This window comes from Pagrus major, chromosome 11 (assembly GCF_040436345.1).
Source record: "Pagrus major chromosome 11, Pma_NU_1.0".
NCBI lineage: Eukaryota > Metazoa > Chordata > Actinopteri > Spariformes > Sparidae > Pagrus > Pagrus major.
In genome coordinates this window covers 30,905,713-30,921,593 of record NC_133225.1, presented here as the reverse complement: position 1 = coordinate 30,921,593, position 15,881 = coordinate 30,905,713, and the positions used below count along the sequence as shown (strand labels likewise).

General features: G+C 39.8%; 1 protein-coding gene across 1 annotated transcript in view; it reads right to left on the bottom strand.

Annotated features, from left to right (window-relative positions):
- gmds (GDP-mannose 4,6-dehydratase) overlaps window positions 1-15,881 on the bottom strand; it is a 180,322-nt gene that overhangs the window by 30,254 nt on the left and 134,187 nt on the right. The window contains exons 8-9 of the mRNA XM_073476727.1: window positions 10,028-10,146; window positions 9,069-9,165 (exon numbers count right to left, since the gene is read on the bottom strand). Coding sequence (XP_073332828.1) covers window positions 9,069-9,165; window positions 10,028-10,146 — 216 coding nt within the window. The remainder of the gene's footprint in view (window positions 1-9,068; window positions 9,166-10,027; window positions 10,147-15,881) is intronic.

Here is a 15,881-nt window from a genome sequence, read left to right as displayed (position 1 = left end):
AGCAGGTTTTTGTACTATGTCCACCTTTGTTCAGTTTAGGCCTGTCTGTGGAAGCAATCAAAGGACGCTCTGTGAGATCACTAACTGAAGTAGTAAAGGCAGGTCACAACACTTCATCACAAAGCCACAAGGAATGCATTCAACATCACACACTGATGATATCTAACTATGCCAGATTATTCAAGGGTGGAACTGTCCTTTAAACTCAAAGCTGGACAATGCAAAACATTATTTAGTATCCTGATCAGTCAGGTGTGTCTTTGTAACATTAATGGCCTCAACAGGTAGGTTGACTCTGCTCGCCAACAGTCATAAAAGGTTACCAAAACACCCGCCGTGTTTATTACTCTGGATCACTGGAACCATTGTCTAAGCTCCTCATCCAATGACGACAGGACTGATGACGTATAAGAATATGCAGCAGAGTGTGTTTCTGGTGAATACGTTACGCACATCTCCCTGCTGGAATGATAGTCATCCGGACCAAGGAGGAACTTAAGAATCGAGACTCTCACACATCTACACGTACCCACAGACAAGCAGTTGACAGATACTGAGGTGTGGTGAATCAACTGGGCTATTTTTAGGTTGACGTTTGAAGCTTTTGATTTTTACCTGTAGTCTGCATTAAAAAAAAAAACAGGCAGGGCAACTGCTCTTAAAAAAATCCCACAGGTGCGAATGCATCTCACATTTTGCCACATACCACTTCATGCCAGTTTCTACTGGAAGCTCCTGTAAGATCATTTTCATTTTTGTATTCAGTCTAGATTGTCTTACTCAAAGTTTACATTTAACTTTGCATTATTGCTCTTATGCAGAGTGAAGAACTGTGAAATTTTGCATTCAGAGAACTTTTTCTGCCAATAGATACTGAACCACTAATATAGCAGTCCAGTCACCAGAATAAAAAAATGGTAGTTAACATTTCTGCAAACCGTTCTAAATACATGTATATTAGTCTACTTTCATGTCTGGAGGTGGCCAAGCTAATGACCACAGTTTGTTACACTGTTGCATACTTTGAGGGAGACCGCTCAACATTTTCCAGCCGTGTTTGTGGCGACAAAACCGTGTATTTTAAGCCAAAATATGATGTTTTTTTAACCCTTGGTATTGTGCCTAAATCTAACCAGACCATAACCACAGGGTTGTCACTATATAACATTGAAATTTAACCCAAAGACACGTAAAGTTGCAACATATCTGTGGTTTGCAGACACTCACATTACCAACATCCATTCAGGCGACTTGGTTGAATATGGTCTGATGCAGCGACAGGATGTTGCACAGGGTCAGAGCAAAGATAAGAGCAGGATTTATTTGATCAGTGTCTTTCCTCTCTTTGCATGAACACAAAGATAAATCTTGACCTGATATGACAAACTGTGTATTTTAGAGTGTGTTTATGCAGCATACACTTCACACTCTGAGTCACACAGGCCCAAGCAGCAGCAATGGTATGCAGCGCTCCTGCTTTTCACACTTGTTTGTGCCACACAAGAATAAACTTGCACATTTAAAACAAAAGAATGATCAGTCATGTATTGACAGTACATGACTGCACTACAGGGAATGCTTGTACGTGACTATAACAAAGCTTAATTTACAGTTGTAGTTCTTACATGGGAATTTCTGAAGGTGAGTCCTTTCTGTCAATCAAAATACTAAACAGATAAACAGCCTCCCACTTATGCTACTGTGAACCACAGTGATGTCAGTGTGAGGATTATGCAGTAATCTTCTGCTGAAACTGTCAGTTGATTAATTGATGGCACAAAATTAAACAACAACAATTTTGACAATCAATTAATCTTTTGAGTCATTTGTCATTTTACCAAAAAACAAACATTCGTTGATTCATGCCTCTCATTTCAAGATGCCGCCTTGGGTCACCGGGAACTTATCGTTTTAATTTACTATTATTTCTTGCATATTTTTTTATAAGTCAAGCCAATATTATTGATATAGCGCCAAACCACAACAAAGGTTATCTCATGGCATTTTTCACTTAGAGCAGGTCTAAACTTTAAACCTTTAATTTACAAAGATTCAGCGTTCTCCCGTAAGCAAGCACTTGGTGACAGTGGCGAGGAAAAACTGCCTTTTAACCTTTTAACCAAAAACCTCAGAGCAGACCCCAACTCTAGGTGGGTGGCCATCTGCCTTGACCAGCTGGGTTGAGGGAGATAGAGAGTGAAAAATGATTTGATTTATTAGAAAATATTATCAATGTTAAAAGTTTTTTTTTTTAATTAATAAATAAGGAGCTCTACCCTGGAACTCAAGCAGAAATGCCTCCGGCGAGCTGGCCTTACAGCTGCCAAGAGACTAATAGCTCGTAGATGGAAATCCCTCCAATATGTCAATATACAAAGATGATAAATGTATCGATAAAAAAAGTATGGAATACCATGGAACCACTGTGCTCTGCATGCCGCTGCCACATCAAAATTATTATTATAAGGAATCTGTTATCTGAGTTTAAGTTTTTGTGGTTTTACTTTGGAAGTTTTGATTAGGTAATAATAAAGGTTATCAAAACAAGAGGAAGATTGTTAGCTGCAGTCCAACAATCATCTGAGTTTGATTATCAAGTCCTTGTTGTCTGATGGAAGGATAAAGTTTTTGATTCTGGTCTCTACAGCAGAGTGAGTAGGTGGTAGATGATAAAGAGGGTCTGTCTGCTCTTCCTTACAGGACGATAATCTTGCCTGTAAGGGCATTCCTGTGTTGTCGACCAATGCTTGTTGCATCACTAAGACTGAGTCACAGACATAAGAGCAAAAGTGCAAAAGGGGCGAGGAGGTGTGCTGAGAAAATGACAGTGGAGTTATCACTGGAGCAAACAGTGATTGGGGAGAGAGAGATAAAGACAGATTGAGAGACAACTTCCCATTTATCACCACTTCTCCTCCTCCTCTGCATGAGAGGTCGGACAAAAACCGCAGAGCTGTCACTCAACTCACGGCAGTTTATGGCCTCCAGCGACACGTGAACTTGGAAGTATGACAGCGGGGCTGCATTAGCACCGACTATCACAAGTGTATACATGCACGTTGACACACACACCACCTTAAATACGTGCACATACTAACTTGGTCTATTTGAATAATAAATGCTTCCAGTTCTGACTGAGACAAATAGGGATCTGAAATAAATGTTTCAGGTCGAAGAGGGAAACTACATTAAAAAAAATCCTGCATCTCTTATCAATAATAGGACACAAGTTGTTGAACGTAACTGAATTGTAATTCTAGATTTGGTATTAAAACGTCTGTGAAATGCTCTCTGTAGGGTCATGTTCACTGTGCTTATGGGAAGCATCCAGTTAAACGACCCAGTGAAGGAGAATTAATGACTTCTTGGTTGAAATTGTCTGAAAGTTCATGAAATGTAAATCATTGTATTGAGATGTTTTGATACTTTTGGAACTCAAAAAATGTTTCTTTAAAAACTTTATATTAAATGAGCTCTTACTTTTAAACATGACAAAAGATCAATTCACAGGTCAAGATAAGTACTATTCACACTGGTACAGTTGTAGAATTTCTTCTGTGGCTCTGATGGGACTTTGACAAGTCCAGAAACAACTCTGAAGACATTGTCGTGAAGTCATCAGGGTTAAATTATTCACCAAAAAGATATATGGTGAACAGTACATCGAGCTGTGTTCACCAAAGTCTAACTGTATGATTTAAAAAAGGCGCTATACCTAATGAAAGCATGTCTTTCAGAGAGAGACTGAGGGAGTTTTAGGGTGAGCCTGAGGGCAATTGAGGGAAACATTCACACAAATAAGATTTAAGATGAAGAAAAAATGGTTATACTATCATCAGCAGGGGTGAGCAGTAATGCAACCGACATGAGGGAAAAAAAGTAGTTTTAAGGAAGAAGTACTTGACCCATGACTGTTTTTGTGTCATTCTTTATGGGAATAATTTACAATACATTTATTTCAATTTAGATTTTCAGTACTTGACCCAACACTTACCACTGACCATCAATACCAGTGTTATTGAGAGGGGGTTAGGGCAGAGGTATGTGGTGATGAGGGTGAAGTTAACTTGATTTTATGTGAGGGGGGCTCAAAGTGTCAAAACTGCTGCATTAGAAAGTGTAGGATACAGCATACTTATTTGGTGCTCAAAAATCACGACAACTTTTCCTCTGCTGTGACAATTTTGAGCCTTCTTTTTAAAATCTGACTCTCGCAAGTTCCCCAACTGTATGATGCAATACTAAATTGCTGCGGTGCCCCTATAATTGCTTTTTTAGTCTGCACATTTCAACTCTCTGGCATATTCTGTGCTTGACTTCTCATGCTGACAATACCTTGTCAAGAGAGAGTAGAAGGATCTCACACAGTCTTTCCCAACCTTGTAAATCTCTCAACAAGGTCTGAACAGAACTATGAGAACCAGACAGAGGAAACCATCTGATCACACCAGAAAAATGCATGGTCATGGCACTGTCTGTGTATCACCTGGCAACCAAAACTAATCATAACTATTAGAGCATAATACTCTGTGACACACCTTCATAAAGGCTGAGACAGAGGCCGCTCACCTGAGCCAAACCTCAATGATGACAGACACCCACAGGCTGACAAGTATGACTGACAGCTTTGTGAAGCCAATAAACTGGAAACAAACAGCAGCCATGACAGTCGGATCAATTTGAAACTCACCTGTAGCTTTTTTCAAAACAACCCAGACAGCTTTAAACCACACGTGTGACTATCTGCGAATAATGGGGGTAACTTTATTTTCCCTTTTTAACCAGTTTCAGCTCCAGTAAATAGCTTCCAAGACAAAACATACATTCACCATCATCTCTGCAGCCTTGGGAAATCTTATACCAAATAAACACGGACAAGTGCACGAGAAAGGAATACATACTCGCACCACATGTGACGCACACCTGCATGTTTAACCCCCCCTCTCACCCCTCCCTGGTTGCTCGCCCCTGTCCCAAGGGGCTGGGGAGATAAATGAGCTCATGTCAGACACACACACTGACAGGGATAATGATGAATTACATGTATATTAGCACACAGCCCGAGGACTCACTCTTCTCACATACGCACACACACGTGCACACATATCTGCACACACACATCTGCACACAGGCCCCACAAGGATCCAAATCTTCTTGCACCTTAACAGCAAACAACAAAAGAGTCCTAGTCAGCTGAATTCTTAAAGCTCACACTTGATGACAGGTATTTCCACTTCAGGAGGGCCACAATGCTGAGCTGTGAGCCTGGTGTCAGTCACTTCTAGTCTGAAGGGGTCAGAGGTTAAATACTCCTCAGTCTCTTTAAACCCAACCACAGAAATAAAGAGACAGTGAGACAGAGCAGAGAAATTGCCCATTGAAACTTTTCCTTCCTTATCCCTGCAATCCCTCTGATGTGTTCCACGTAACTTCATTCACTGAAAAACTGGACAGTCAAAAAACTATTTTCACTTACAAAGACCAATGCAAACTTAGACACAAAGAACTGACTGAAGAATGTGAGGATTTTGTGCTATTCTCTGTTTTGTATGACTGTAGAATGAATATCTTTGTAATGTGGACTGTTGGTCAGGACAAAAAATATGTCACCTGGGACAGCTGGAACCAAATTTACATTTCATTTTCTGACATTTCTTTGACTAAACAATTAATAAATAAAAACAAGCAGATTTTTCAATAATAAAATAATTCTTAGCTGAAACCTTAGGACCCAGACAATATAAACAACATCAAGGAAATAATGGCAATATGTTGGGAACTGACTGTTTCGCTTCACATTGCCTGTGTCTTGGTCAAAAAGCTGCAATTGAACACACTGCAAAGACTACATCTGACATCAAGCTAGCTTGTACGTTTTGCGCATGTGTGAGGGGAAATCTCGTACCACCAAGTAGCGGTAGTCTGTATTCGTCATTCAAAGAGGGAAAACCAGAAAACTAAGGACTGCGGACAGACCATTGTTACGTTACACAAGGGCCACGAATTCTCACTGATGGCCCCGACATTGGCCTGGTGTGTCAGGGCACTTAATGTGAACACAGCAGGTCTTGAAACCCTGTTCTGTTTTGCTCATCTCTAACGTCTTGGCCTCTTGTCAACATCCATTGGATTGCAGGGAAATTTACAGGGGTTTCTATTTTTTTTGGCTCTTAATAAAGAAAAAGTTGTACATATTGGACATTTAGCAGCTCTCAAATTCACCAACACATCGTCATCAAAACTATTTGGTGTTTTTCTGGCAGCATCTTGAAACCTTCCAAAGCTGCTCTCAGCTGTAAGCAGATCTTTACTATAAGAAGGTTTAGCTCCGTGAATGGACTGGGTAGTCTGATAGTTTCACGAACTGCGCTCCATCCACATCACGTGTCAGCACATTCGGTAGGCATCAACTCTAATGGGTATATTGTCCATTTGTTGATTTATCACTAAGCTTGACCAGTGTCTCGGGTAGTTTTCAGTGTGGACTCAGGGTTAAGACCTTGAATGAATGAGCCTACATGCACAAAGAATACAGGCCCAGGTGTGTGACCGCCGCTTCCATCACATCAGCAGTCAGTCAGCAGGGCCTCCTCGCTAATCCTTCGCCATCACTCAACTGGATCTCTGCTCTAATCTCGCCAGGCCAAAGCTCAGCAGAGGGGCGCTCCTCGCTTTAAACTGAGAACCTGACAGCTAATCTCGGCCACAACACCCCTGGGTAACTCTACACCCTCCCCAGGGAGCAACCACAATACCCCCGGGCCACAGCGATGAGAGAAAGACCTCCTGAATATCAGAGACACTTCACACCTAGAGAGAGATTGAGGGATAATATGATGGCTCATTTTTTGGTTTGGATGTTCACAGCTGTTATAAATATGGGCACACTTGTCCATGCACAAGCTAATGGAAAATGATACTGATAATTTTCTCCTGCGCTATCATAGCAGCTAAGTGAACCAAACCAACACCCGCCCTCGCTATTAAAGAAAACTTTTCAAGGTTGTTTGCCTGAATATGAGAACCCATTCAGCACCAACTGGCAGGATACAGCCTACATTACTCTTAAAAAGGGAGACTGGCTGGTTTCCAGCTGTTTAAAAGCATACAATAAGCAGCCCGAGGCTGTCAACTGGACCCGTTATGGCTGATAAGTGTATGGTCCCAGACACAATGACCGACAATCAGATACATGCAGACAAAATATGTTACATTCATGTTAAGGTCAGGTATATGGAACAGGAAATATGTGCTCTGCTGTGTCATGAATTATATAGAACTATATGAACTACATACATTATCATCAACTGACTTCTTTCTGCAGCAGGAACTGTAGTTTATTCATATGGTCTGTACTCCTGCCTGATAAACTGCACAGCAAGAAATAAACTGAATGAAATGCTGTTGGCTGACAAAAATAAAGTAATATAATCAATAATCAACTATTAGTTAATTGGCTAAAACATGCAAATCAATGAGTAGGGTCCTCTAATATATCATAAGTGACAAGTTAGCCTGGGCTGCAGTGATAAAGAAAAAGCCTTTTTTTTCTTACAAATTTCTAAAAACAAATGTACAAATGATAAGTTTGATGATCATGGTGGTCTGTCAGTTATGGGCTCATTCAAGGCAACATCGACAAGAAACACACACGACCAGCAAAACTCCTGTCAATCCGACTGTGGCTACACGTCGTCAGGCCATTTGAAGAAAGAGCTCAAAGTAAGAGGGAGTTTAATTTGTGACTCCTAATCAGGCATGAAATACATTATTTAAGAAAAACATTCATTAGACAGTATGACGATATAAAGACATAGGATAAACAGGGAGAGAGAGGGTGATGATTCGTTGCAGGGTTATACAGCACACTCTTTAAACCACTCATCCACCAGGGCACCAGAGAACCTAACACTTTCTAATGTTGTGTTGTGTTGTGCTCAGTTATGATGATTCTATGCTTTGCTGGATTATTCTATGTTATGATGTGTTATGCTATGTTGTTACGTTATGCTATATTGTATTATGCCATGTTATGATATGATATTTTATGTTATCTTGTGTTGGGCTATGTTATGCTATTTTATGTTATACTATGGTGTAATTCTATACTATGTTAAGTTATGTTGTTATGTTATGCTAGGTTATGCAATGTTATGTTATGCTTTGTTATGCTGTTATATTTTGCTATGTTATGCTTTGTTATACTATGTTGTGTTTTGCTATGTGACGTTATGCATGATTTGCAATTTTATGTTATGTTATGTTATGTTATATGTTATGCTATGTTATATGTTATGTTATGTTATGTTATGTTATGTTATGTTATGTTATGTAATGTTATGCTATGTTATATGTTATGTTATGCTATGCTATTTTTATGCCATGCTAGGTTATGGCAAGTTATGTTATGTTATGCTATGCAATGCTATGCTATAGTACATGTTATGTTATTTTTATGCCATGCTAGGTTATGGCAAGTTATGATTTTATGTTATGTCATGTTATGTTATGTTATGTTATGCTATTTTTATGCCATGCTAGGTTATGGTAAGTTATGCTGTTATGTTATGTTATATGTTATGTTATGCTATGCTATTTTTATGCCATGCTCAATTATGGAAAGTTATGATGTTATGTTATGCTATGTTATATGTTATATGTTATATGTTATATGTTATGTTATGCTATTTTTATGCCATGCTAGGTTATGGCAAGTTATGCTGTTATGTTATGCTATGTTATATGTTATGTTATGCTATGCTATTTGTATGCCATGCTAGGTTATGGCAAGTTATGCTGTTGTGTTATGTTATGTTATGTTGTTAAAATAAAGGAACACATTTGACAAAGTAATCTTGACCAACTAGTGATTGGATAATGTGCCAGATAATGTGATCAAGGATAGCTAAATCAATCTTTATAATATGTGTCTGTAGCATGTTTGAAAAATTAAGAAGATATTAATATTTAAAATGGTCACTGACAGAGAGCTGTGATACCAACTTTAGGGCAGAACATGTTTTAAGCAATACAGTACATACACATACAAAGGGAAAAATCTGACTTACCACTTCTGTAGGACGGAAGTATTTTGGGTCCACTTTCACATGTACCTTTCCTGTCTCCTGGCAATAGCCAACCTCTTCCACATCCTTTCCTTTCCACCTGGAAAGACACACATTTTAACTGGAAGGAACATTTTCCCACAGCTGCTGGAAGGTTCAGCTGTCTGTTCTTTACCCCCCTGATTATTTCTTGCAGTTTGTTTCTTTAAAGTCTCGCGCAGACAAAACATGTCACCTGTCTATTTTTCCTGAAATCAACACAGCAGGCTTTACAGTCACATACACCTTCACCAACATGTCAGCATCTTCCAGGACACAAGGGGGAGGTGAAGGTGAAGGGGTGAGACAGAGGAGGGGACTGAGATGTGGCACCTAACAGGAGACAGTTTCCTCAATATCACCTCTTTCAGCCATGGAATGTGTAACATCGCTGGCTTCATCTATCCATAAATGTTCTGTGATGGCTCTATTCACAAGTGACAGAACTGTTACAGAGAGAACTGCAGTCTTTGTGTGGTATTTGGTCTGTGGTGTAAGAGGAGGAGGAGGAGGAGGAGGAGGAGGAGGAGGAGGAGGAGGAGGAGGAGGAGGAGGAGGAGGAGGAGGGGGGGGAGGAGGAGGAGGAGGAGGAGGAGGAGGAGGAGTGGCACTGCTGGAAAACAGCATCAAGTTGAAGAAATGATACGAAGGAGGAAGAGTATTTTCAGTCCCTTCCCATTTAGAACCTGAGATGAATTTTTAAACTTATTTTACATATAAATTACTGGCTATCTTTGTCCGTCCGTCCAAGAAATCTATACACCCCCTCATTATAATTTCTCATTAATTACATTATTTATTAAATACATTAGACAATGTTGAACACTTCTACTTCAAGCCTGACTCAGCTATGTAAAACTGCCAAAAAATTATGGAAATGCATGTCTTAAAGTGGATTGTGTTCTGTGTTTTTGTGCACTCACAAAATAGTCTTCCCAACATGTTTGAAGGCCTTCTCCACAAACTCCCTCACACTGTGCACCTCCCCAGTCGCTATGACGAAATCCTCTGGCTCCTTCTGCTGCAGCATTATCCACATAGCCTGAAAGAGACAGACAGATAGAGACAGAGAGGTTAAACCACTGGGAGATCATAAAGACAGTTCGGCGCTCCACACTGGACCCTGCCCAACTTGGTCCTGACAGACAGGAAGTGAACCTGTGACCTCTGAGCGAGGCACTCGCCTGTACCTCTGTCCTGACGTCACCGCGGGGGCTCATGGGACAAATACCGTGGGAAAGGAGGACAGAGCACTCCCACAGGCCCACTGTGCTGCTGGCACACACAAAAACGCACACGTGGCCATGAATGCACATGCACCTATGCATGCTAAAAACAGATTGTCACACAACTGACATGGTCCAACGGTTTAAAACGACAGATGAAAAGTTAATAGAAAAGTTAAGGAGATGATAAACTTCCAAAATAAAAGTACGGCAGCATCCAGTTCAGTCTCGTGTTCACTATTTCCAAGTACACGGTTCAGGCAGTATTATTATTAGTCTGTATACCCCAGTGAAAGCTGATAGTCTAGGTCCCCTAATGGACCCAGCACTATATTAAACAGCCAGAGAGGGCGTCTGTGCATGGTTTCATAATATTTATGGTGAACCAGTGCCAGCGGGTCAGAGCTGCTGACCTCTGCCACGTCTAGCCTGATTAGAAGAGACTCGCCAGGGACATAAAGACATAAAGACAGACAGACAGACAGACAGACAGACAGACAGACAGACAGACAGACAGACGCTCATATCTGCACATGCACTGACAAATGAAATCATGACACAAGCATAGACAGGTTTCATGTGTTACAGTAAGGGTGGGGATGATTTAGATTTATGGACTGTGAATCTGCTGATTGATTTCAGCTCTTAAATTTATCCGATTTGATTTCTTAGCATACTATTTGAGCAAGAAAAGAAACTAATGAATGGCTAAATCAAAAACAACCTTTAGTTGGAGTAGATTTGTGGTACCATAGACAGTTTTAAAGGTTGGACTGCAACTAATGACGATTAATGTCAACTGTCGATTAATCTGATTTTTTTTTTTTTCCATATTTTATTGATTTGTTTCTTGGCCTAGAAAAATTCAGAAAAATTGTGAAAAATGTCATTCAGTGTTTCCCAAAGATTCCCAAGATGACATCCTCAAACATCTTTTTGTCATCGTTTTGTCCCCTTCCAATTATATTCAGTTTACTGTCACAGAGGAGGAAAGAAACCAGAACATATTCACATTTAAGAAGCAGGATCAGAGAATTTGTACTATTTTCCTACAAAACTACTCAAACCACTTAATCAGTTATTGAAATGTTGGCCATTAATTTAATATCTGACACCTAATCGATTTATCATTGCAACTCTACTTAAATGTCAATATATTCTGTGTATATTCTCCTAAGAGGTATCCTTTAAATTTCCTCAATCCTTGATTCATAATCATGAAACTGCAGACAGATAAAAACAATACAAACATATCACTTCCTGTTATTGCAACAGTCCTAATGCTTTTGTTGTTGCTTCCGTTTACACAAAGCAACTTCAGACAGTTGTTTCGTGAAAAAATCAATGGTTCAGAATCACTTTATATTGTAAGGGGGATGGTAAAAGAGGAAATAGTTTAAGTGATTAAATAAAGAGATAAATGCAACAGGTTCTTACAGACATTTAGTTGGACATTAAACAACACCCCCTGAAGACCGAGTGACACTTTCACACACACGCAGCAGAAAGGCGGACGGGTGAGGAGTTGGTTTCCTCTCTGTCTATACTGAGGTGACTTAATCACTTTGCCTGTCTCTCTCTCTGAGGAGAACAGTTTATGTGCTCTACTTGGATTTGTATTGGATGGTGTGTGCATGTGTTCCATTCAGCCACATCAGGATGTTTTATAGGATACAGTTGGACACAGTAGAGGCTGGCTCTCTTCCTCTGCACATTTAGCAGTTTCTGTGTTCCCTCTGCAGTCATACTAATATGTATCTTTTGCAGACACACCTGAAAAAAGACTGACGTCCCAGCAGGAGCTTCAATGTTCATTACACGCCACAAAAAAGTACATGAGGGAAAACCTCTCTTGATGATTATTCTATTTTTTTTATAAATGATTTATCCACTTAAGAGCATAAATGTGCTCAATGAATTTTTTAATTTGCATAAGTAGATTTTTTTTGCCATATAGTGGTGTTTGAGGAAATGTTGGGGTGCCACCAAAATATCTGGAGAATTGTTGTGAGATAGTTAAATATCCAGAGGAAATTTTATGTAAATCTGGCCATTTTCTTTTTGAGATGCGATGTAATGTGCTACCAAAGAATGAACTAATCAGCCTTTCTCACCTCAAAAAGATATTTTGTGATTCTCTTGCTGTGTGTGCTGATTGTGGTATTATAAAAGCACATGGCTGCTCTGTAACACACACACACACGCAGCAGGAGTGATGGAATGCTCCTCCTCGGGGAGGCGAGGCCGTCCTATCTCAGGATCGTTCAGGGTCACCTGACCGCTCAATGCTGATGGCTCCCCTGAGCCTGACCTCTCACCCTGTGGCCCCTGATGAACACACCAGATTCTCACACTGCTACATAAGCCAATAATAGCACCTTGGCGTATGAGTGACAGTAGGACGAACGAATCAAAACATGCTCATGTTTCCACAATCAGAATGCCATCTGAATTTGTGTTTCCAATTTTTTTTCACATTTTGTGTTTGCTAAGTTGACAGAAGAATTAAATTATCTTACAAGTCAACACAAGTTACGAGTCCTGTGAAGATTATGTTATGTTTACAAGGTTACTAATCAAACCCCATTATGTGAATCCTTGAGGTCTAACAAAAGTGTCAAGGGCATTCCCTTCCTCATCAGACATTTGCAAAGCCTAATAAGCATTTTAAATCCTGCTTTATTTACACCAGTGCTTACTATCTTGCAGTTTTCTTCTTCTCTGCCTTTAATGGAGCATTACTGCATATTTTGTCATGTTACTGCCACCTGTTGATCAGTGGAATAGTGTAACACAAGTGGTAAGACTGTGTGTCACTCATAATTTGGATAACTGATGAATCTAATCATTTTTTTCAAGCAAAATGACAAACACAAAAGGACTGAAATGTAAAGATTTGCTGCTTTTCTCTGTTATATATCATTACAAATGGAATATCTTGGATTTTGGATTTGGTCAGACAAACGAAGCCGATCAAAGAATAAATCCAAAAACATGATGTGTTAATAGTGAAAAGATATCATTCGTTGCAGTCTGACATATTACACTATAACATAAACAACACAGACCGTAGATCTAGCCTGAGAATTTAATCAGAGGTGGATTCACATTCGGCCATTTCCAAATAATTCAACCTTTCCCTTCTCAGTGTGAGCAGTGAAATATCAAACACTGACATCTACACTATAATACTGTTTGGATCATCTGACTGGCTGATTATTTGAACTTGTAATGAAGCAGGCTCTTTTCCTGCGGACCACACTGATGAATGTGAGGCCTGCAGTAAACTGGATGGCTGTGATGATGGGAGTTGGGAACGCAGCTTGGTTTCTCTCGCAGCCAGAGAAAATGTTTACGACAGGAGCTGAGTGACACGGCCTCTGCTGATTTTTAACTAGGAAATGTGATAAATAATATAAGGTGTGTTTTTCAGCTCAGTGTAAAGGGAATAAAGCTCTGTGAAATCATGTGGTTCATTCTTCTCACCCCCATTCAAGGATAACAGCTAAGTACTGGCTTCACTGCGGGTATTCCCACATTTAACTCTCATCTTTTTCTTTTCTACGTCAGCCCCCTCTTCTTTTGCTTGCTCCTTTTACCTTTTGCCCCTTTTCTCCTCTCTTTTCCCCTCCTCCTTCCCTCAGGACTGCTCTGCTTCATTAGCTATCTGATAAACAGCTCAGAAGTTCAGCCCTTCACACTGAACCCGCACCTTCCTGTTCACATGGCCACAGGATGACCCCCATCACACACTCCACACTCGACTCCAGCTAAGAGACAGACACTGACCCCTGCAAACCACCCACAACCCCTTCACCTGAGTTATACTCACACACGAGGGGAAACCTGGTGACCAGAGTTCAAACGCTGTGTTTTGTTCAGAGACGGTACAAAAACATGGATGTATATCGTGCCTGTGACATTTTAAGTTTCTGATGGGAATGTTTTCAAATCTGTACTTTGGTTTTACCTCCTGTTCCCACCTCTGTCAGTTTGACTATCAAGTGCCAGAAAATTCAAACAGACAAGTTGTCAGTACAGCTGTTAGATCTGGTTACAAGTTGGTGAAATACTAAAATTTGTTTAAAGTATAACAAATTTCGGGTGGGCAATATGATAATTAAAGTTTTAGTTTATATTGAAATTGAAGTTGTTTTTATAGCAACGTGATTAAGGATTTTGATATCAGATATTTAGTTAGCAAAAAATACATTTTTTTCTCATTTCTCAATTAAACTTCAAGAAAATGTACTATGTCACAATATATATTGAAATTATTTTACAAAAATATACACCGTGCAAGATTTCGTTCATATCGCCCACTTAGACTGCATGTATGAATTCATTTAGCTCATGTCCTCCTTCTTGTAAAATCTGAGTTTAGTCAGAGTATACATGCATCTTTCAATTTTACTTTAGTTTTGTTACTTTATTTGATTTGATTGATTAATTGATACAAAACACGCAAATCAAAGGGATTAGATGATAAGGCGACAACACTTATTTCCTACACAGTCCCAAGATGTTAAAAAAGAGCCATTAAATATGTAACAAAGAAAAATGATCAAAAACAACTTTAAAAATGGAAATCTAAATGTTTCAGTTAGTTTTTTAAATGAATTAAATGTGATAAAATGCTGTTGATCCTGAAATGTAGGATGAGATTCATAGGCTGAAATTTCTGTCAATCATGGAAACCTGCTGTAACAAAATAAAACATGTCTTCAAATGTCACAAGATAAAGTTATTCAATTCATAATTACATCAAATAGAACTGAGAAATTCAAGGATGAAGATTTCTGGAGAAAACCAAGTCACTTAAATACAGTAGGAGTTTTCATGCCTTCAGCATTCAGCTGTGGTGGCTGCCACTTCTTTTTTTTCTCAAAGTGTATTATATTTAATCCTTTCCATATGCCTCAGTCAGATAGAGCACAGATAGAGCACAACCAAAGCTACGAGGCTGCGGGAAAATCCCTGGTACAAACCGACGGCAGCCTGCTGACTCAGAACTCTCCTGTATAGGTCACACAGTGCACTCTCACCACTGAGATATGCTGTTTCAGGCATAAATTTAACATCCACTAATGTGTATGTAAGATAATGTAATATTTTTTTTTCAATCCCTGTAGATTAACGTGTCCTAGCTACTATTACAGAACAGCATCTCTAAATATGCACACAAAACTCCAAACCACTGAAGAGGATCATAGTTTAAGTGATGATTTATCTCGACCTCCCTCGTCTGCAGCCAGCTGAGCCCTCCATCCTCCCCTTTCCCCCCCTTCGTGTCTTGCCTCCCTCCCAGCGTCCCAGGCCGTTACGGCCCCTCGGTCCTCCGTCTCTGGCTGCTTGACTACAGCTGACATGTGGAATGGCTCACAGTAAACACTTAATGGAACTGCTATTACGGCCGCAGAAAGCCATCAGCCCCAATCACTGCCTGCTAATGCCATTAACCCCAGGGTTTCACACACACACACACACACACACACACACACACACACACACACACACACACACACACACACACACACACACACACACACAC